At 42.2% G+C, this 19,335-nt stretch overlaps 1 protein-coding gene across 5 annotated transcripts; it reads left to right on the top strand.

Moving 5' to 3' along the window:
* The first annotated feature begins 3,595 nt into the window (after positions 1-3,595).
* On the top strand, positions 3,596-19,058 carry VEZF1 (vascular endothelial zinc finger 1). Of its 5 annotated transcripts, none has more exons than XR_013487243.1 (7): positions 3,596-3,823; positions 8,781-9,475; positions 10,266-10,329; positions 11,217-11,418; positions 13,127-13,252; positions 15,590-15,902; positions 16,202-16,288. XR_013487243.1 is itself a non-coding variant. In XM_020991898.2 (7 exons), the coding sequence occupies exons 1-7, from the start codon at positions 3,791-3,793 to the stop codon at positions 16,627-16,629; spliced, it is 1,593 nt and encodes a 530-aa protein (XP_020847557.1). In that variant the 5' UTR covers positions 3,610-3,790; the 3' UTR covers positions 16,630-19,058. The 5 variants fall into 5 exon arrangements, 4 of the variants coding, with proteins under 4 accessions (XP_020847557.1, XP_020847558.1, XP_020847559.1 ...); XM_020991898.2 differs by having other exon boundaries at positions 3,610-3,823; positions 15,590-15,634; positions 16,202-19,058; XM_020991899.2 differs by having other exon boundaries at positions 3,613-3,823; positions 11,235-11,418; positions 15,590-15,634; positions 16,202-19,058.
* Positions 19,059-19,335: the final 277 nt, after the last annotated feature.

The following is a 19,335-nucleotide window of genomic DNA, read 5'->3' as shown; positions in this document are numbered from 1 at the left end:
TGTGTGACCCTGGGCAAGCCACTCAACCCAATTGCCTAACAAAAGAAAAAAAAAGTTGTTTAGTTTCAGTGAAACATAGAGTGTATATAGTTTTATGAAATAAACTTTAAAAGGTAAAGTGATTCCAGGTTCATGAATTTTTTTTGGATACCGAGAGGAAGAATTTAAACTTGAAATGCAAGAAGATGATACTGAAGATTTAAATGGAAGATCTGTGGATAAGAAAGATGATTTTGACAATAATATGAAGGATGACATACAGGGGGAAAGAGAAGAGAAACTTGGATCAATGGGGGAGGGTGGGTAATGAAGATCTGTACCAGGATTATGGCAATGGGAATAGGAAGGGATAGATGCAAGAAATATGTTGGAGATGGAAGAGACAGCACCCACTGCGACTGGTGAGAGATGAGGAAGAGGGCCAAATGAACAACAGTCCAAAGCTATGAACAAAGAAGATGGAAACTGATTCCCACAGCTCTGGGGAGATGGGCTTCATTGTCCTAGCCAAAGAGCATCTGTATCACCAAGACATCCTTTTCTGTTGAAGCCCTCTACATAGATCTCTTCCATAGAAAGTTCAACAGTGGGTTAAGTGGTCTTGACGGTACTGGTTGGAACAGAGTGGACATGGAAAAGCCTTACCAAGCTCATCTTGGCAGGAGAGTAGACTAGGACCTGGGCTCCTCACCGTAGGTAGTGAATAGGGCCGAATTGAGGTTTAGGGAGGGAAAAACAGGATTTCAAGGATTTTTACTTAGATACTCAACATTTCTAACTTAACTACTTGCCGCATATGAAAGATGCCACTAAGAGGGCATGGTACGTCAAAGTTATGTTTTCATTAGTGGGGTTGGATTTGTTGTGCTAAGCCATTCATACTTTTGCCTGGAACTGCTGGCTGGGTATGCCGTGTGCAGTTATGGAAAAGAGCAAAGCTAGCTGACTCTTCTGGGAATGGAGCTCATGACCTGGTTTCAGTATATATTTCTAGTGGCAGCTGTAGCTGCGGGGGTTGGTTGCTTTTGGCTCTTGTTTGCAAGGCTGACGTTTTTTGGAATTTCTCCTTTCTCTTTCTGGAATCATGATTTCTAAAGCACCACCTGATTATGGAAAGTGGTTTGGTTTCTTCTTTGGAGGTAGAGTAAACGCGGATTTCACGAGTAAGGGATTCCTTGGCTCTACTTTGTTTGAAGGGTAGAACTAGGCGCTTTTTATCAGAGGATAAGTCAAAAGTTCTTGCTTCTGAATCCCAGCTCTGAGGTAATGAGAACTCGGCTGTTTTCACTTAATCTCTGTTTCCTGCTTGTGGGGAAACCCCTCCCCAGAGGTGCTTTGAGAATGATTGTTGAGGAAGGTTTAGAGATCCTAGGATAAGAAATTCTGGAGAGCCTGAATGGATTCAGGAGACTCTGCGTTATCATTACGATAATGGCCATCATTAAGTGCTAATTTTCATATCTTGAAGGTTCAATTTCACCCCTGGCTGAAGGGATATAGGAAGGGAAGTAGAACAGAAGACAGGACTTTAGGAGGTAGAGGGAACTTGGTGAGGTGGAAAGGAGGAGCCTTGCAGCACAAGAATGAAAAAAAGACTTGAGGATCGCCTTAACTTTCACGATTTGATCAAGAATTTCAAATGTCTTTACATAGGAGCTATTTTAATTCCTTTTGTTTCTACCCTAGTTCTCCCCTAGTCCTTGCGTACAAGAACCTCTGTTTCCTGAACAAGTTGGGAGATAGAGATGGGGGGCGGGGTGAGGAGTCATTCTCAAAATGTGAGACCCTTGGGATGGTGAGTGCGCAGGGGCCATGGGGGTCAGTTAGGTAATTCAATTGAGGGAACTGTTGGAATCTCTGATTACCCCATAGCTCATTGTTCTCTGTCCGCTCTTGTCTCAGGCGGGCCTGCCCTTGTGTTACCTGCAGCGTCCAGTGAACCTTGCCGCGATCTATTTTTCTCAGCCCAAACTACTCATCTATCCCCCAAGGGCTGCAGGCAGTGCCTAATGGGAAAACTCCTCCAAGAGAAACTAGATCAGCATTTTCCTGCCCCTTTCTTCTGGTGATTGAGAGAAGGAAGGAGAGGGAAGGTTGTACATGTGTGGTAGATGGAGAGGAAGCATGGGCTGTCAAATTGTTACTATCCCTCTTAATTTCTCGGCATGTCTAAAAGCAATATTCTGCTACTGTATTTAATCCTCCAACAGCGAGTGCATGGGTGGGGGGAAAGGATGGACTTGGAGCCTGGGGTAATGAGAGTGTCCAGAAGTAATAGATGTGAAGTAAAAAGGCAATTAGTAATGAACGATGTAGGTTTTGTAATAATGTGGCCATTTGAAAATTGAGGTATTTTTAATTAGTTTATTAAAATATCACTGAAACACGCTTCCCCTTCATTACCCTCCCCAGGAGCTTCGAGACACTGCAATAGTAGCTTGTCTCTAATATTCTCAGTTCTGTCGCCAGCTAACTGAAGAAAGAAAAGAGAAAGTTCTGGGAATGATCCTCAAGAATAGGGAAGAAAGGACAGAGGCGAATCTTAATTTAAGAAGTCCAAGCCCCAACTTGGGCCTCTTTACGTGCGGGCTCGGGATTGCGCAAAGCCTGGGGTATCCTCACACCTGGTTCTGAACAGGGTCCTTGCAATGGCATGGGGGGAAGTGGGGCCGAGCTAGTCGAGGCTATGGCGCAGGGCAGTCTGAGGCTTACTTCCTCTTCTCTCTTCCATCTTCTCGCCCTTTTATTTTTATTTTCTTTTTATTTTTGGAGGGGGGTGGTGGTGGTGGTGGTGGTGGAATGTCACACCTCCAAGATGGGGTGAGTAGACGGAAAAGTTCAGGAACGACTTCAGCGCAAACTCGGGGGTGACATCCCGAGGTGGTGGAAGAGTGGAGGGCCCTGACCCTGCACCTATGCTCCCAAAGTGGAGGGAAGCAGCGGACAAGGGAAGCCGAGCATCCTTCCCCGAATCGGAGAGGCTCCGCAAGGGGTGGCGCGCGGCTCAGCTTCTCCCACCCAGGCCTCGGGCGTCTCAGGCTGCGACTGCAGCCTCGGGCGCGCTGGCGTGTCTGCGCGTGTCAGCGCGCGCGGGCGGCGGGGGCACCGGGCGCCCCCAGGGCCAGGGGGTTTCCTCAGTTTGGGGCGGGGGGGTGGGCGGGAGCGCCTCTGGGCTAAGCCGCAGCCGGCGCCGGGGGCCCGGGCTCCGCTTCCGCCGAGGGTCAGGGCGGAGCGGGGCGCGGCGCGGCGCGGGGAGGGAGAGGGCTGCGCGCCGCGTCTGCGGCTGGGAGCGGGCGGCCGTCTGGCCTGCGCCCCGCGGGGCAGCGCCAGATCCTGGCGTCCTCCATCTTCTCTCCTGAGCCTCCCCCTGCTCCCGCTGCCTGAGCCGCGGACCGCAGCATCCCACACCCCCGCGGGGGGGGACTCCGCGCCGCCTCCCCGCCCCCGGCCCCACCCCAGCCCCCCCGCCGGGGGCCCGACCCCCCAACGGGCAGCCCTCGAGGGCGCCCCGCTCGGGAGGGCGGGCGGCGGGGGGGCGCGGGCAGGGCGGCGGGGTCCGGGGGCGGCGGCGGCCCCGCCGGGGCTCCCCTCCCGCCCGCGCTCGCCGCCGCGGTGGTGCGTCCCGGAGGTTACCGGAAGTGGCCGCGCTCGGCGCTGCCATGTTGAGGAGCCGCCGCCGCTGCCGCCGCCGCCGCCGCCGCCGCTTTGTTGTCGCCTCCTCCGGCTGAGGAGGCTCCCCGAGCGGGGGGAGCGGGGAGGAGGGGGCTCGGCCGCCGCCGCCGCTGCCGCCATGGAGGCCAACTGGACCGCGTTCCTGTTCCAGGTACTGGGGGCCCCCCCGGGGGGCGGGGGGGGCTCAGGGGGGCCGGGCCCCGGGCGGGCGGCGGGCGGGCGCTCCTCCTCCCCTCCTCCCGGCCCGCCCGCTTGCTTGCCTGCCTGCCTGCCGGCTCCGCGCCCGGGCCCCAGCCGGGCCGGGCCCGGGCCTCCCTAATCCCCCTTTGTTTTTCCGCCAGCCCGCCCCAGAGCCGCGGGGCGACCGAGGTGTGAAGAGGCGGCCTCCCGGGGCGCGAGGGTGTGTGTGCGTGTGCCCGGGCGGGGAGGGGCTCCCAGCGGCCTGGGGGTGACCCCCGGGCCTCCCGCGGGCACTCACCCCCTTCCCCTCCTGCTCTGAAGGGGAAGGGAGGAGGTCGGCCCGCTGTCACCCGTCCGCCAGCCCGGCGGTTGCCCTAGGGAAGGGAAGCGGCGCGCGGCTGTAGCTCCCCAGGACCCCGGGGGGGAGTGCGGCTCAGTGCCCCCCCAGTCCTTTATCCCGCCCAAGTTTCCCGGCCCCTCTTTTCTCTTCCCCCCCTCTTTTGCCTGCTTTCCTTTCTCTTTCTCTCCTCTCTGTGCTCCCTCTTTTTTGTTGCTACCCCCCTCCGCGCAGTCCATCCCCGAGTGTGCAAGGGGTGTTCTCGGGCCCCCTGTCCTCTCCCCTCCCGAGACTTGCCCAGTTGGAGGGGTTCGCTCTGGTCAGTGTCTGTGTCTCTGAACTTATAGACGGGATTTGAAATTGTCCTTTTACAAAAGCCCCTGCGCCGGGACTTGACCGAAGCTGACACCCCCTTCCTCTCCCGCATCCTTCTCAGCCCCCCTCCCATTCAGTCTGGGGAATCCCCCCCCCCCCGGCCAGGGAGGCGAGGGATGGGGCGCCAGGGTCCTGGATGGAGCGAGCCCTCCACTCCTACTGGAGCCCTTGTCTCTGACCGCGCACATTTCCTCTGACCCGGGGGAGCGCCAGAGAAAGAAAGAGAAGGAGACTGGGAAAGATCCCGCTTGCAAAGCCCCCAGATGAGTCACCCCTTGGGGTGTTTTTCTTCTCTTTCTTTCCCGAAGCCACCCGCTTTCCGCAAGAAATCGTGGAAGTCATTTGTATGGTCGATTTATTAACTGGCTTTACTTTGCTGGAGGGGGGGTGCGAGAAAGGGGGGAGTGATGCAGTTCGTTGGGGAACCGAGATGATAACCCTGTTTGGATGCCCTGGGTGGATTTTTATTTATTTACTTTTCTGTTTCATTCCAATTTACTAACGAAGCGTTTAGTGGGCAGTTCTGATGAGCTCACTGGGAAACTTCGGAACAGAAAGAGGGCAGGAAACTCATCACTTTAAAGTGCGTTCCTCCCACTTCTCTGTTATTTTCCTTCTTTGAATAACTTCGTGAAACCCCAGACTCCTGGAGCCCTTGAGCCCTTTTACTCAGCCAGGAACGGATGTAGAATTTTTAATAAATTTGTTCTCTAAACCACTTTACTCACCCCAGTGGTCTTGATCTGAGAGCTGGAGAATCCAACACATTACCCGTAGTTTTTTTTTTTTAATTTCAAAAAAGTGTTTGATACCTACCAAGCTGTATTTTGTGGGTAGTTTGGGGTTGGGTTGTTTGTTTGTTTTTAGCCTTTATAAACACAGTCTTCTTGAAATTGAAGTTTTCAGAATTAGGGACTCCTGAAATTCTTTGTCTCCCCAGTCTGATCTGTTTTTATTTTATCACGTTTTGAAGAGTTTGTTGGTCAGTATGTGCAATATACATTTTTAATAATATAGTGAATGTTTGTTAGAGAAGAAATAATGTATAACTATTGAATGTATAGGTGGTATTTAAAGTGACAAGTATACTTTCTAGAAAAACTTTTCAGACATTCATTAAAAATGTGTCCTCTGGAGCAGTTTTGATATGACAAATGATTTAGATTACTACATAAACTTAATTGGAGATTGTGAAAATAAGAGGTACCTTGTATTAGGGGAAACTTTGTAATTATTAATATTTATAACGCTGATTACTACTTAAAATATATTATAACATTTTAAAATTTACTGTCCTTGGACAAGTTTCCTGTAAGATATCATTGATTAACTGTTTATTGAAAGATTTTATGTGATTTCACATGTAAAATTATTTCAGGCTTTTTTTTTTAAGCAGATGGTTCCACCTACCTCATAGACAGGTGTGAGAAATAAAATTTTGGTCCAGAATTTGGCTGTTCATATAGTTTTCATTAAATTTTGAGAAAACGGATTTAATATAGATTTGAAGAGAGATAATTGACTGGATATGGAAAATATTCCAGGAATTCCTATTGAAAGGTATTGAATAAGTCTACCCTGTTTAGATTTTAAATGATTTCCATTGAGGAAATGAAGGAGTAAATTACATTGTTTCCATCAGCATCTTATCGCGTTTATATTTTAAAACAATTTAACACCTGCTTACTTTCCAGATACAGAGTAGAAAGTGAAAGCCATAGCTGTTAAAATGTTTGATGGATGATTCTTCTAACAGGACATTCAAGATATGACTCACTGATGCTAATTTGTTTCAGTACAAAATCTTTTACCCTCTGGCACTGGAGATTTCACGGTGCCATATCCTACCACCCTGAGTGATGAAATAACATTTTTGTTTTGTTTCTCACCAACTGGAGACAAGGAAAGCTCAGGCAGGGGTTAAAAGCACTACAGTTGAAGGGGATAGGGAAAAAAAATTAGAACTTTGATTTGATGATGATCCTAATCAAATAAAAGCCTGCCCTGCAGATGGATTTTCTTTTTCAAGTGTACCTTACCATAGTCAGGCAGCAGTTGTTGCTTTAGTCTGTCCCTACCTCTGATGTGGAGGTGGGTGGGGAGGAGCCAGTTCTTTCATTAAGAAGATTTCATATAGAGGATCTTGGGAATGGAGGAGTGATTCGTTCAAAAGTAGGGATATTCTTGATAATTTCATTTAAGAAATGATCAAGGGAACTCTTAGAACTCTTTTGAAAGTGAGCTTCAGCAGTTCTGTGAAAGTATTTACATGGATGTCTATATTGATAAAATAGTGCTAAGTGCTTTTAGTGCTCAGCCATCCTAATGGTTCTTTAGTATTGAAAAATGCCTCTAAACTATCTGAACCTTGTCCAAAAGATTTGCATTCTCTGCTATCTGATCTGTCAGATGGCTTTGAAATTCTGTATCATGACCAGTCTTCAAATGTTAACTATTTGTATACTATATGTAAATTTGGGAATCTTAGAATCTGATTGGGAAAAGGGTAGGATTAGACTACAGATCTCTTTAGGCTTCTTTCAATGTCACCCAATGAGATTCTTAAATCTCGTATAGAGACCAAGAGAAACTCCATAAAAAAGTATGCTGTAATTCAGTACGAACACTAAGTCCAGAGATGCCCTGAACTGAAGTACATAACAAAGTTTCTGAGAGCTTCCCAGGACTCAGAGGGAGGTGAAGTCAAAGGTACTAAACCTGCTAATTGAAATTAAGTCTGTGGATAATCACACTGTGTGGTCATGTGGGACACTGATTTTAAGTTTAGCTTTGGCATTCTCATCAAATAAACTGGGAGTAATAGTGGGTATTCTTCTTATCCTTTGGGGAGAAATTGTATGCATGCATATGAATGTGTGATTACATGTCTTTGTTTTTCTGTCCTTAAGGAGGCTAGCTAAATGACTGTAGAATTTGTTATTGTAGGTTGAGAGAAGGATAAATAAGCTTCTAAAGTCAGGCTGTGGGAAAAAGGCCTAGTACACTGTGCTTAAACTGTTTAGGGTCTTTAACTCTGGTTGCTTCAGTCCTCCTGGGATTATGGAAACTTAAACTTTGGAGTTTGGGACCATTGTCTCAGTCTCAGATAATTTTTGATAAAGGGGAAGATATTAGAAAAACTGTTTCAGGAATTAACCTATCATATCTTAAAGTATTTGTTAGCATGGAGATACTATGAATCTTGCTAGAATCAAAACCAGAATAGTAACACAAATACCAACAAGCTGATCCACAGGGGGAAATTGGGTTTTATAGCTGATGGAAATTTCTAGGCAGCCTATTAATTTCTCAGTTTTTATGGAAGGTTGTTTTTTGGGATAGGGGAATGAGGAGGAATGCATATTAGAACAAAGCACTTGTCTAATATTTTAACAAAAACAAGAACTTCTGGGGAAATATAAGACTAAAAGGGGGAATTTAAGTTTTTTATGGTTTTTTCTTTAACCTGTCTTTGACAATTCAGTGGCTTGGACAACCAGTTTAGTACAGCTTTAGGAAGTGGACTTATCTAGCATCAGGTGAATTACATAATGGTTAGAACTACTTTGCTGTGGAATCTCCTGACATATACCCCACAGGTTGTACTAAAACAGGTTTAATTTCAACCCGATCTCTGGTAGGATTAAAGGAAAAATTTTAAAGTAAACTTACAGCTAATGTACATGCTTAGAACACTAGATTCCATTCAGCACTTAGCAATAACAGCCCTTTTGCTTAAATCACCAAGGGTTTTCTGATGAGAAAGGAGGAGACACAGAGCCTTTCCTCTCCTATTTAATTCACAAGGGGATGCTTTTGTTGTATTTTATATTTCACTGAGGGGCTAAGTATATATCTGTAGTATAATTTTTTGGATAAGTTATTTAAACTTGGCTTTAGCACTGACAGAGTAATGCAAAGGGACTTTATCAGCTAGTGCATTCCTTGTGAACTAAGGTTGTCTGGTAGTTGAGTCAGCTGTTTAAAAGTGAGAGTAACTTTAGCGCAGGAATGGCAAAAGTCTGTGTACTGTATGGTTACTTAAATGCTATGTCCTGGGGTTTCTGAGTTACTGTGGGTTTGCTTAACCCATTACAGAGAATATGTTTTCAAGGTCTTCCATTTTTTTCCTTGGGTTTGTGTTGTCCGGAGCATGTTGAATTTTGAAGGCTGTTGTGAGTGGTTGTGTTTCTTAAGTGTAAATATTTGGTTTTAGGCCCATGAAGCCTCCCATCACCAACAGCAGGCAGCACAGAACAGCTTGCTGCCCCTCCTGAGCTCTGCTGTGGAGCCCCCTGATCAGAAGCCGTTGCTTCCATTACCAATAACTCAGAAACCTCAGGCACCACCAGAAACATTAAAGGATGCCATTGGGATTAAAAAAGAAAAACCTAAAACCTCCTTTGTGTGCAATTACTGCAGTAAAGCTTTCAGGGACAGCTACCACCTGAGACGTCATCAGTCCTGCCACACTGGGATAAAGTTAGTGTCACGGCAAAAGAAAACCCCTACCACAGTGGTACCCCTTATCTCCACTATCGCCGGAGACAACAGCCGAACTTCGTTGGTCTCAACCATTGCAGGCATCTTGTCAACAGTTACTACATCTTCCTCTGGCACTAACCCTAGCAGCAGTGCCAGTTCCACTGTTATGCCAGTGACACAGACAGTCAAGAAGCCCAGTAAGCCAGTCAAGAAGAACCATGCTTGTGAGATGTGTGGGAAGGCCTTCCGAGATGTCTACCACCTTAACCGGCACAAGCTCTCTCATTCAGATGAGAAGCCCTTTGAATGTCCTATTTGCAATCAGCGCTTCAAGAGGAAGGATCGGATGACTTACCATGTGAGGTCTCATGAAGGAGGCATCACCAAACCATATACTTGCAGTGTTTGTGGGAAAGGCTTCTCGAGGTACTGGGTTTTTTTTCTTTTTAAACCTATATTCTCAGTGAACTTCATTTTTGTCTCCATGGAGATGGGGGAGGGGGTGGTTATTTTAATAATGGGCGTGGGGAAACTTGGATTACCACAGGATAGGTACTGAGATCTTATATCTATAGGTCACTGATTCCAATTTGGTTTAGTTGAAATGTGGTCAACATCGTATTTTGTTTAGGAAGTGCTCTGGTAGATTCAGCCCTGAATTTAGTATAAAGACATATATTGCCATGACAATTGTATGTCTGGGTATAGGAGCTACAGAATGTACAAACCAAGGAAGTATTCCTATGGAGGAGGGGGAGCTTTTCTAACTTTTGGTAAGGTACTTGGGAAAATACTTCTTTCCTCCTGTCTGAGTGCTGAGACTTTCACTATTTTTTCTTGGATGAGATGAACTGTAAGGCTCCTTCCAAATCTAAAATCCTATGGTCCTTTTTTAAAAAAAAAACTTTTAAAATTAATATACTTGTATCCTTCCATTCACATATTAGGGCTATAATTTTGGCTATATTTTAACTGTGTAGGGTAAAGGTTTAGTGTAATTTGGTGTTAGAGAAGAGACAATCTTCACAGGTAAATTGGGAGAATTGTTATTTTATTTGTGAAAGGGAAACGGTAATTAATGCTGTCAATGTTCTTTAAACTACAGATACCACTTCTCTTCTCCTCTCCCCTCTCCAAAGGCAAAAGGCATAATATAAGCATCACAGTTGATGCCATCTCTATGTTCCATTACATGTTGTACCTTTCTCTTTCACAGGCCTGACCACTTAAGCTGTCATGTAAAACATGTCCATTCAACAGAGAGACCCTTCAAATGCCAAGTAAGAGTTAAAATGACTTATCCTTAATATGTCAGTTACTGCACATGATCCAGAAAGTATAAGCTGATCACATCTCTCAGATGCTGAATGGTCTAGAAATTACCAGCTTGAATAATGTGATCCATTTAAATGCTAGTTTAACAATAATAATAATAATAATAATAATAATAATAATAATAATAATAATAATAATAATGAAAGACAGTTTCTATTTTTGTGATATAAGACCTTTTCAAAATTGAAATATCTTACCTTTGTCAAGCAGTTGTCCCTTTACTTTGGAAATACCATTTTTGTTTGTAGAAAAATACCTTACCCTTACAAAGGTCGGTTTGTATTTGGATAAGAAGGATGTAAAGAAGGTTTAAAATAAGTTTCTGGGTTGATAACTGAGATTTGTGAAGAAAAAAACCTGAATTTTCTCCAAATTTTTATCACTGGCTCTTCTTACCAGGTTTAAAAAATATTCTTTTGTGCTATTATGAAAGGTTGATTGATAGCTAGTTAATGATTTTGTGCAACATAAAGTTGTAACAGTTAAAGAAAATTAAATACTGAAAGCTAAAACAAAAGACTTTTTAGGCATTAGTTATTCCAGTTTGTTGCTGAAAGTCTTTGACTTAATGTGATTGATTAGTCACTACGAACAGGTTGGAATAAGTACAGATGACTTGATTTCAAAGAAAAATCCAAAAGAGAATTTTTTTTCCTTTCCCTGAAATGGAAGGGGCTGACATCCATGAAAGATTTAAAATCACCATTTATAAGACACAAATAGGCAAAATTTTAATAGCTCTCTCCATCTGAGTAATGTGGGCATAGTGACACATAGATAGTACAGCGTGCTTCGAAATGTGTAGAACAGGATAGTCTATATTTAAAAAAAGTTTTCCTCCCTCATGCAGACATGCACTGCTGCCTTTGCCACCAAAGACAGACTGCGGACACATATGGTTCGCCATGAAGGAAAGGTATCTTGTAATATCTGTGGTAAACTTCTGAGTGCAGCGTATATCACCAGCCACTTAAAGACACATGGGCAGAGCCAAAGTATCAACTGTAATACATGTAAACAAGGCATCAATAAAAGTAGGTGAAACTTTTTTATGCTATATGTATTTTAAATTGCTTTTTTAAATAATGTACCAAAGATGTTCAAATCATGCTTTGAGTTCCATTTATTCTTGATCAATTTTAGTATTTTTGCTTTTTACTGAAACCCCCCAGGGTGCCTCAGAAGAAGAGTATGATAGTGTTAGACATTTCCAACCTATAAACAAGAACCACTGGCTCAGGAGCTCCATTACTTTCAAATCTTATGTTTGTCCACATTGATTTGCAAGCCTCATTTGTTATGTATGCCCATGTTAGAAATAGCATAATTGTCTGACCACTCTTTTCCAGTGAATCATTTTTCCCAGGAACTGGAATGAAAAGTCTTAATGTATTAATACTCAGAGAGCAGAAAGCGACTGTATCTTGCTGCCTATCCTCATTAATGATAACTATTTTAAAGTAAAAGAAATTCCAGTATACTATTGATCACTACCTGATTGTGTTAAGGTCACAGCCTTAAAAATAACCTTAAAAGTAAACTAAGGCTACTGAAGGTGTACTTTTTTCTTTCTTTTTAAAATTGTTTTCTCAGTGAACTTAAAAATTTCATCTCCCTAAAGAGGTAAGAGTCTCTCTCTCTCTCTCTCTCTCTCTCTCTCTCTCTCTCTCTCTCTCTCTCTCTCTCTCTCTCTCTCTCTCTCTCTCTCTGTTTGTCTTGAATGGACATAGGCTGGCAAGCAGAGCTGGATTACCAGAGGAGATTATAATAGGAACTGAGCTCTCATACCTCTAGATCAGTTTGGCTCAATTGAAAAGTTATGAGAAAACCATTTCCATCCTCCAACCAGTAAAGAAATGAAATTTCTTACTCAGTTGAAAAAAAATGAAACTAATTTATTTGTCAAAATCTAAATTTGGTGATTTAGTGTTTCACATGCACCATGCTAAATAATTTTGCATTTATACAGGCTTTTTTTCCTTAAGATCTCTGTAGTCATTTGAAATAGAACTTGGCTTTATATTTGTGATACTTAGCGGAACAACAAATCCTTAAAAGATAGATGATTAAAAATGAATGAAACTTCATATGTATGTTAAATTTGACTAATTTAACTTCTTTTAAAACCTATACAGAGTGAATAAATCAATTTATCTAAGTGTTTTTAATTTTATTAGGAGCTTTTTTTTTCTTTTTGATAAGGCAATCGAGGTTCAGTGACTTGCGCAGGGTCACAGAGCTCGTAAGTATCAAGTGTCTGAGGCCAAATTTGAACTCAGGTCCTCCTGACTCCAAGGCTGGAGTGATGTCCACTGCACCACCCAGCTGCCCCCTATTAGGAGTATTTTAAAGTTTAATTTTTAATGTGCTTCCTTACAGTCAAGAAAAAGCATAAACATTTTGATAAACATATTGATTACTCCTAACAGTTATTCATTGAATTCCCTTTAAAAGATATTATCAACATTTTGAAATAGTAGAGAGCTTTTTTGGATTGCTTTCTCTGGGTTTCTCCAGTGTCCCTGCTCTCCTGTTTTGTGTTCATTTCTTATCTTTTGACTGATGTGGTCATTAGCCATAGAAGAGATGAGCTTTGGAGGAAGCTATCTGAACAAACTGCAAAGATCATGAAGAGTAATATATGGGCAGTAGTATCCAAGAGTGTCTCTTTAGGAATTTTGAAATAAAACAAAACTTTTCAAGTTGAATTTTATGTTTTGTGTTTGTATTTGATTGGAGTAGCATGTATGAATGAAGAGACCAGCAACCAGAAGCAGCAGCAGCAGCAGCAGCATGTGACCAGCTGGCCAGGGAAGCAGGTAGAGACACTGAGATTGTGGGAAGAAGCTGTCAAGGCAAGAAAAAAAGGTAAGAGGTTTATGGCATCTTCTGTGTAGGTAGAGAAGTGTTCTAATTTAGTATGTCAAGTAATCAAAGTAAGAAACTATATAATGAAGGGTGTTAAGTTTGTGGATTGTAAACCATCATGTGCAGAAAAAATCTGGTAAAGTTTTATTTTTAACAGTAAAGTATCTGAATAACATTATTCCTTATTGGAAAACTAGAATCTCTGTATATCTTTCTGGGTTTCTTTGGTTTGCATTTGTTATAAATTTGGAGGCAAATTTGTTTCTTGGATAGATAATAGCTTTCCTTCTTTGTTATCTAAGAACCAAATTTGGCCATCAACATCCTTGCTTATTTGTCTACTTTTTTCTTTCATAAACATTTTCATTTTTAGTGTTGGATGACACATCACTTTTGTGCCTGTATCAGTCATTGGATAATTCATTTCCTTTGTGTCCCATCTTTTTACTATATCCTTTCCTGTTCTTGCCTCTCTGCATCTCTTCCCCTCTTTCCTGTATCAACCATAGTGCTGATTTCTTTCCTCTTCGTGATTTTGATGTTAGTATTGTTATTCAGTGGGGCTCTAGGATCAGCATAAAATATCCCTCAGTTCAAAAGTTAATTGTAATAGATGAAAAATTGAGAATTATTTGCTTTTTCTCTTGTGTATATCATGTTAAAGAATCAGTTAAAGTACTAATAGCCCAATATAGCTGTTCGGCTTACTGGTCACAGCTTTGACTTCTGATCTGTCATGGGGCTACTTCAGATAAGCGTATTTGTCAGCATATCTCCAATATCTGATATATTTCCCCTCACCCTGTGGCAGGTATAAACTCCTGTTACTGCCTTTTTTCCAGTCCCCATTACTTTTAATTTGTTAAGAATCTCCTGCATATGTTGCTCCGCTCTAATGTCCTATGTCCTGTAGTTTCTTCATCCTTTGCTTTTGTGTGAGGTGGCTGCTCTCCCTTCCCTCAGATCCCTTCTAAATATCTAATGATTTCATTAAAGATAGTGGGAATAGCATCCTTTTTCATACATCCAGTGGCAATGGAGAAAAAGAATGCAACATTCCAGGCAGGCCTTCCTCAAGTGCTGTTTGTTCCTGTCTTCCAAATGTAGTTATTTGTCATTGTTTTAACAAATTGCTAGCGATGGGAATAGATGAGTTGGGGGTGGGGGAGGAATATTGTACTATGATAATTAATACAAGTATTATAAAGTGGCTGTTTCTTATCAGTTGAAAAATTATATTCAGAGAGCATTTTATTTAGAGATCAGAGAGTCATAAATGTTAATCAAATTATATTAAAGGGACACTGTCAGGCTTGAGAAATAAAGACCCTAAAAAGTACTTTTTGGAAGATAATATTGGAGTGAATACGTCCTAATTAGCTATGTTACCACCACCTCTTCTGTTAGATATTGTATTTCACTTTGCTTATATAATAACTCAACTGTTTAGGCTCATCCTTTGACCCCCATGAAACAAAATGCTATTGTGTTCCCATTTGTTGCACACTGCCTGTAGATGTCAGAAAGTTCTGTATCCATGTTCAGCTTTGTAACATTTCAGAGAGTGAGAGAACCTTGATAAGTTTAGGGCTTCAACTAAATTGACTGTGTATCTTGAAGTACTGGGGCTGATGTTAGAGGAAAGAACATAATAAAGTGTATAGAGAATTTGTATAGCCTGTATTGAATTAACCAGGGAATGGCTGCTTATTAACTCTTTCATGGACAAAGCATCCACACTCTGAGTGACATGGCTCACTTGTAGAACAAGTGTACAAACACCAAAATTAGCCTCAAATTCATTTTAGCTTCAGTCTGCCTCTTTTCATTTTGTTAGCCACATCAATGGTAGCCCACCCATATCCCTCTTAGGAGTTCTGTACTCTGGCTAACCAGCAGGTGGTGCTGATTTTTGTGGGTGTGGGGGTTGGGTTATCTTCCAAGGGAAATTTTCTCTAAGAAGTATCCAGCCACAGTTGGATGAGGGAAGGACCAGGAGCCCTCCAGCTCACTGGAGTGTCTCCTTGTCTGGGCTACTGGTTAACCCCTTTCTCTATGCTTGGTGGTATGTGTAATGTGTGCAGGTACATTGTGTTATGATTAAACTAGCCTATTAAGTTAATATATAAATAAGATAGGAAATGGGAGTGGGGCGGGAGAGGGGGTGGGGCATAGATCTAAGGGTGAAGTGTTGTTTTTTTTAACATACTTAAACTTAATTGTAATCAGGTTTATTTAGAAGAAATGATTTTTCTAAGACTGAAATAAGCAGATAATTAATTACTGAAACAGCTTTGCTTATCAGTCCCTAATAACGGCTTTTTAAAACCTTCACAGAATGTCAGTTCACCTTTGAGAAGGCTATAGAGTACGTACCATTCGGTATGTACACACTCTCTCCACTACTTACAATGTGCCTCATGAGAGGATTTTTCTGATTGTACGATACGATACTGTGTAACCAACGGCCCAGCTCTGTGTAAACCAGCCCCTCTCGCCTGCTGGTGGTTGGCTCTTCCCAGGAAAGCGTTTAGAATTCAGACGAACTGCATGAAGTGATAGTGAGAATACTTAGTCCTACTGCGGTGCCTCTGCCCCCCAGAGTGCCATGCAGAAGTTAACTCATCCTCACACCACCACTGTGAGGTAGGTAAGTAAGTTTGACTCCCCCCTTGTGGGGGGAAACCTAGACTGAGAGGCTGAGCAACTTGCCTAAGTCCTAAAGGGAGTTAGTATCCGAGACAAGATTAGTACTCTGGAGTTCCTGCCTCCCCAGCCCAGTGCTCAGAAGGCACCTCTGTCATGTTTTCTTCTTGGTTGAAAAAATGTTATTATTTAACTTATTAAATACTTGTGACTTTTGATTTTTTAAAAATTGATTTAGAAGATTTTTTGAAATTTCATTTATGGTTTTGGGAGTCTAAAGGTCTTTTTGTCTTCTCATTTTAGAAGCTGCTAACCTGTGCCAAACCTCCACGGCTGCTACGACACCTGTGACTCTTACTACTCCATTCAATATAACTTCCTCTGTGTCGTCTGGGACAATGTCAAACCCAGTCACAGTGGCAGCTGCAATGAGCATGAGAAGTCCAGTAAATGTTTCAAGTGCAGTTAATATAACCAGCCCAATGAATATAGGGCACCCTGTAACTATAACCAGTCCACTATCCATGACCTCTCCATTAACACTCACCACCCCAGTCAACCTCCCCACCCCAGTCACTGCCCCCGTGAATATAGCACACCCAGTCACTATTACATCTCCAATGAACCTACCCACACCAATGACATTAGCTGCCCCACTAAATATAGCAATGAGACCTGTAGAGAGCATGCCTTTCTTACCCCAAGCTTTGCCCACATCACCACCTTGGTAAACAGTGTTATTAAAAAAAAAGTTAAAGTAAATATTTACCAGCAACATTTTTTAGTTTATTAAAGCAAAAGTCAAACCAAGAAATTGGAAGATCTTATTACACTAGTTAATGAAAGACTAAATAGCATTTTTCTCCAATTTGGGATTTTTCAAAGTAGGGTGTGCAAAGTGATCACTGGACCACTTCTGTTTAAGCAGGCTTTTTCCTTTAGCTCACAGCAATGTTGAAATGGGATAGTAGTTGATGAGATGAAATACCACAAATAAAATCAGACGTATGAAGTGAAACACACATGTGCAAAAAAGTAGCATTATTGTTTTTATCCCAGAAATTATCCTGACTAGGAAATCATTTTGCTTTAAACACTAGCAGAACTCTTCCTCTCCCAAATAGGGTGGATGGCTGATTTTTAACCTGCCATTTATGAGGGCTAGTGTAGAATTATCTACATTTAATGTTTTTATGAGTAAATGCATTACATTGTCATAATAAAATGCATTTCAGAGAATATGCATTTTACCTTTGGGAATATGTTAATTTCAGGCAGCATTCCCTATGGGAAAGGTGATACCAGCTCTGATATGCAAAGCATATGATAATTTATCATTCTAACTTCAACATATAATAGGGATTGTGACCTGATATTTGGAGATGTAAATATTGCTCAGCTTATTAATCCTGATGGAATATAGCATTGTAGTTGACTTTTTAAAAAAAGAAAAAAAGACAAAAACAAAAATTGTGTTTGGTAAGGAAAGGCTGCTCCTGACAGAGGAGGAGACAAAAGTATGTGGGCAGGGAGGCTCCTGGCCTACCTGGACCTCTGGGACTCTTATTCAAGAGCCAAGGAGTACTTTGGAATACTTAAGAAATATTGCTTTAAAATTGGAAGACGCTGGAGGCACTTAGATGTGATGTATATGCCCCTCTCTCTCCCAATCAAAACCTGTTGATATTGCAACAGGGACAGATGTGTTAGTTGCTCACTAGAAGTTTTGTCTTATATTAAATTGTATACAGTTTTTATTCTAACCACTAACTAGGTAGTATGCCCCTTCAGGACAAGCAGAGTGTGTGTTTTTTTTTAATTTCTCTTTCCCTATTTTCTTAATCAAGTGTTGTGCAGATCTGTTGACTTTTGTAAATATTTACATCATCACTTTTTTTCCTTAATTTTTTTTTTAATTAAAGAAAACACTTCTATCAACTTTGTGGTGTTTTCAGGGAGGCAGCTGTCTGAGCTCCCTGCAGAAACCCTGCAATAATCACACACGTTGAGACATGTGCTTTTTGTTTCTTAGCAGAATGTTTTTTCTGTACATAACGTAGAAACCAAAAGCTAGGAAAACAGATACTCTTTAGACCATCATGCCACACATTAATGTTTTAGAAACATTGTTTAAAAGAAAATCCAAAATCAAGACTCTACACGATCTTTTTTTTAAGTTGCAATTTGTGTGTGTTTTGTTTTTTGTTTTTAATCTTGCAGTTGAGAGAAATGGAAATTAGTTGTGTTAATCTTGCAGAATGTTTGCAGGACTATCAAACTGGACGACTTCCGTTTGTACCCTCTGTGTCAGTCCAAACATCAAAATACCTTGCTTTCTGAGGCAGACTTCCTACATCAGGGACAGGTATCTGTGTCATTATACAAAACAGTTCTAGGGGGTTGAACTACATAGTAAAAAAAAATAAAATAAAATAATAGAACTTAGTGTAAAATAATTTTATAAATGATCTTTTGTACTTTAGGACATTAAATTGTACAACTTTTGTATATATAAAAGCTTAGGAACTTTCTGTTTAGCAGGAAGGCAACACATTCCTACACTTTTAATGTATATGTTTGTTATAATGTCCATGTAAACATATGCCCTATGTTTGTGCCTTTTTAATTAGTTTGTCTCAATAAACAAAATGTAGAGAAAAATATGTAGCTATGACTTTGTTACAGTTGTTCTTATCCACAGTTCAAAGATCTGTTTGTTTTTAATATGTAGAGCATTATGTGTGGACTACTGGAAGGACTAGAGCAGGGAAGGCCCATGTCCAGCCCTGCTGAGGTCTGGAATGGGCTGCCCAATGGCCACACCTGGGGAGCAAGCTCAAGTCCCAGCATGCAGTCCTGCAGCTAGGATCTGGCTCTGCCTGCTGGTGTCTGCCAACTTTATGGGCAGGCCTCCCCCAGGAAAAGAGGGTTGGGGAGGGAAGCAGAAGAGGCCTCTGAAAATTCGCGAAGCCTCAGGCTTCCTTGAGAGTGGCCTCCAGGTAGCAGTCCTCAGTTGGGAAAGGGTTGGGCTCCCCTTGGGGTAGAATGTGGTCATTTGAACCCTGAGAGTATTAGTTCTTTTTTTTAAAAAAAGTGGAGATATTTACTAGAAATGATTGTTTTATCAACTCATTGTATAATAAACAGGAGTGAGACTTCATTGTATGACTTCAGTTAAAATGCTATTTCGTATGCACTCTTTATTCACTTAAGAAGCTTGTTGGCAATAATAAAACCACATTGTGTCTTTTTGGAGGAGTGGGAGAGGCCAAGGTGGGGTAGGGTGGAAAGCATGGAGAAGGGGGATGGATGCACAGAGAAGGGAGCCAGGCTGTGTGATAGAATTTGCCTGTGTGTTGGTCGAGTTTCTACTGCTGATGAACTGACTCAACTGAGTAATGAAGGCCTGACCGACAGTATTCTATGAGAAGGCAGTG

The sequence above is a fragment of the Phascolarctos cinereus genome, unplaced genomic scaffold (genome assembly GCF_003287225.1).
Source record: "Phascolarctos cinereus isolate Bilbo 61053 unplaced genomic scaffold, phaCin_HiC Scaffold_5;HRSCAF=322, whole genome shotgun sequence".
Lineage (NCBI taxonomy): Eukaryota > Metazoa > Chordata > Mammalia > Diprotodontia > Phascolarctidae > Phascolarctos > Phascolarctos cinereus.
This window is presented reverse-complemented; position numbering and strand designations above follow the sequence as displayed.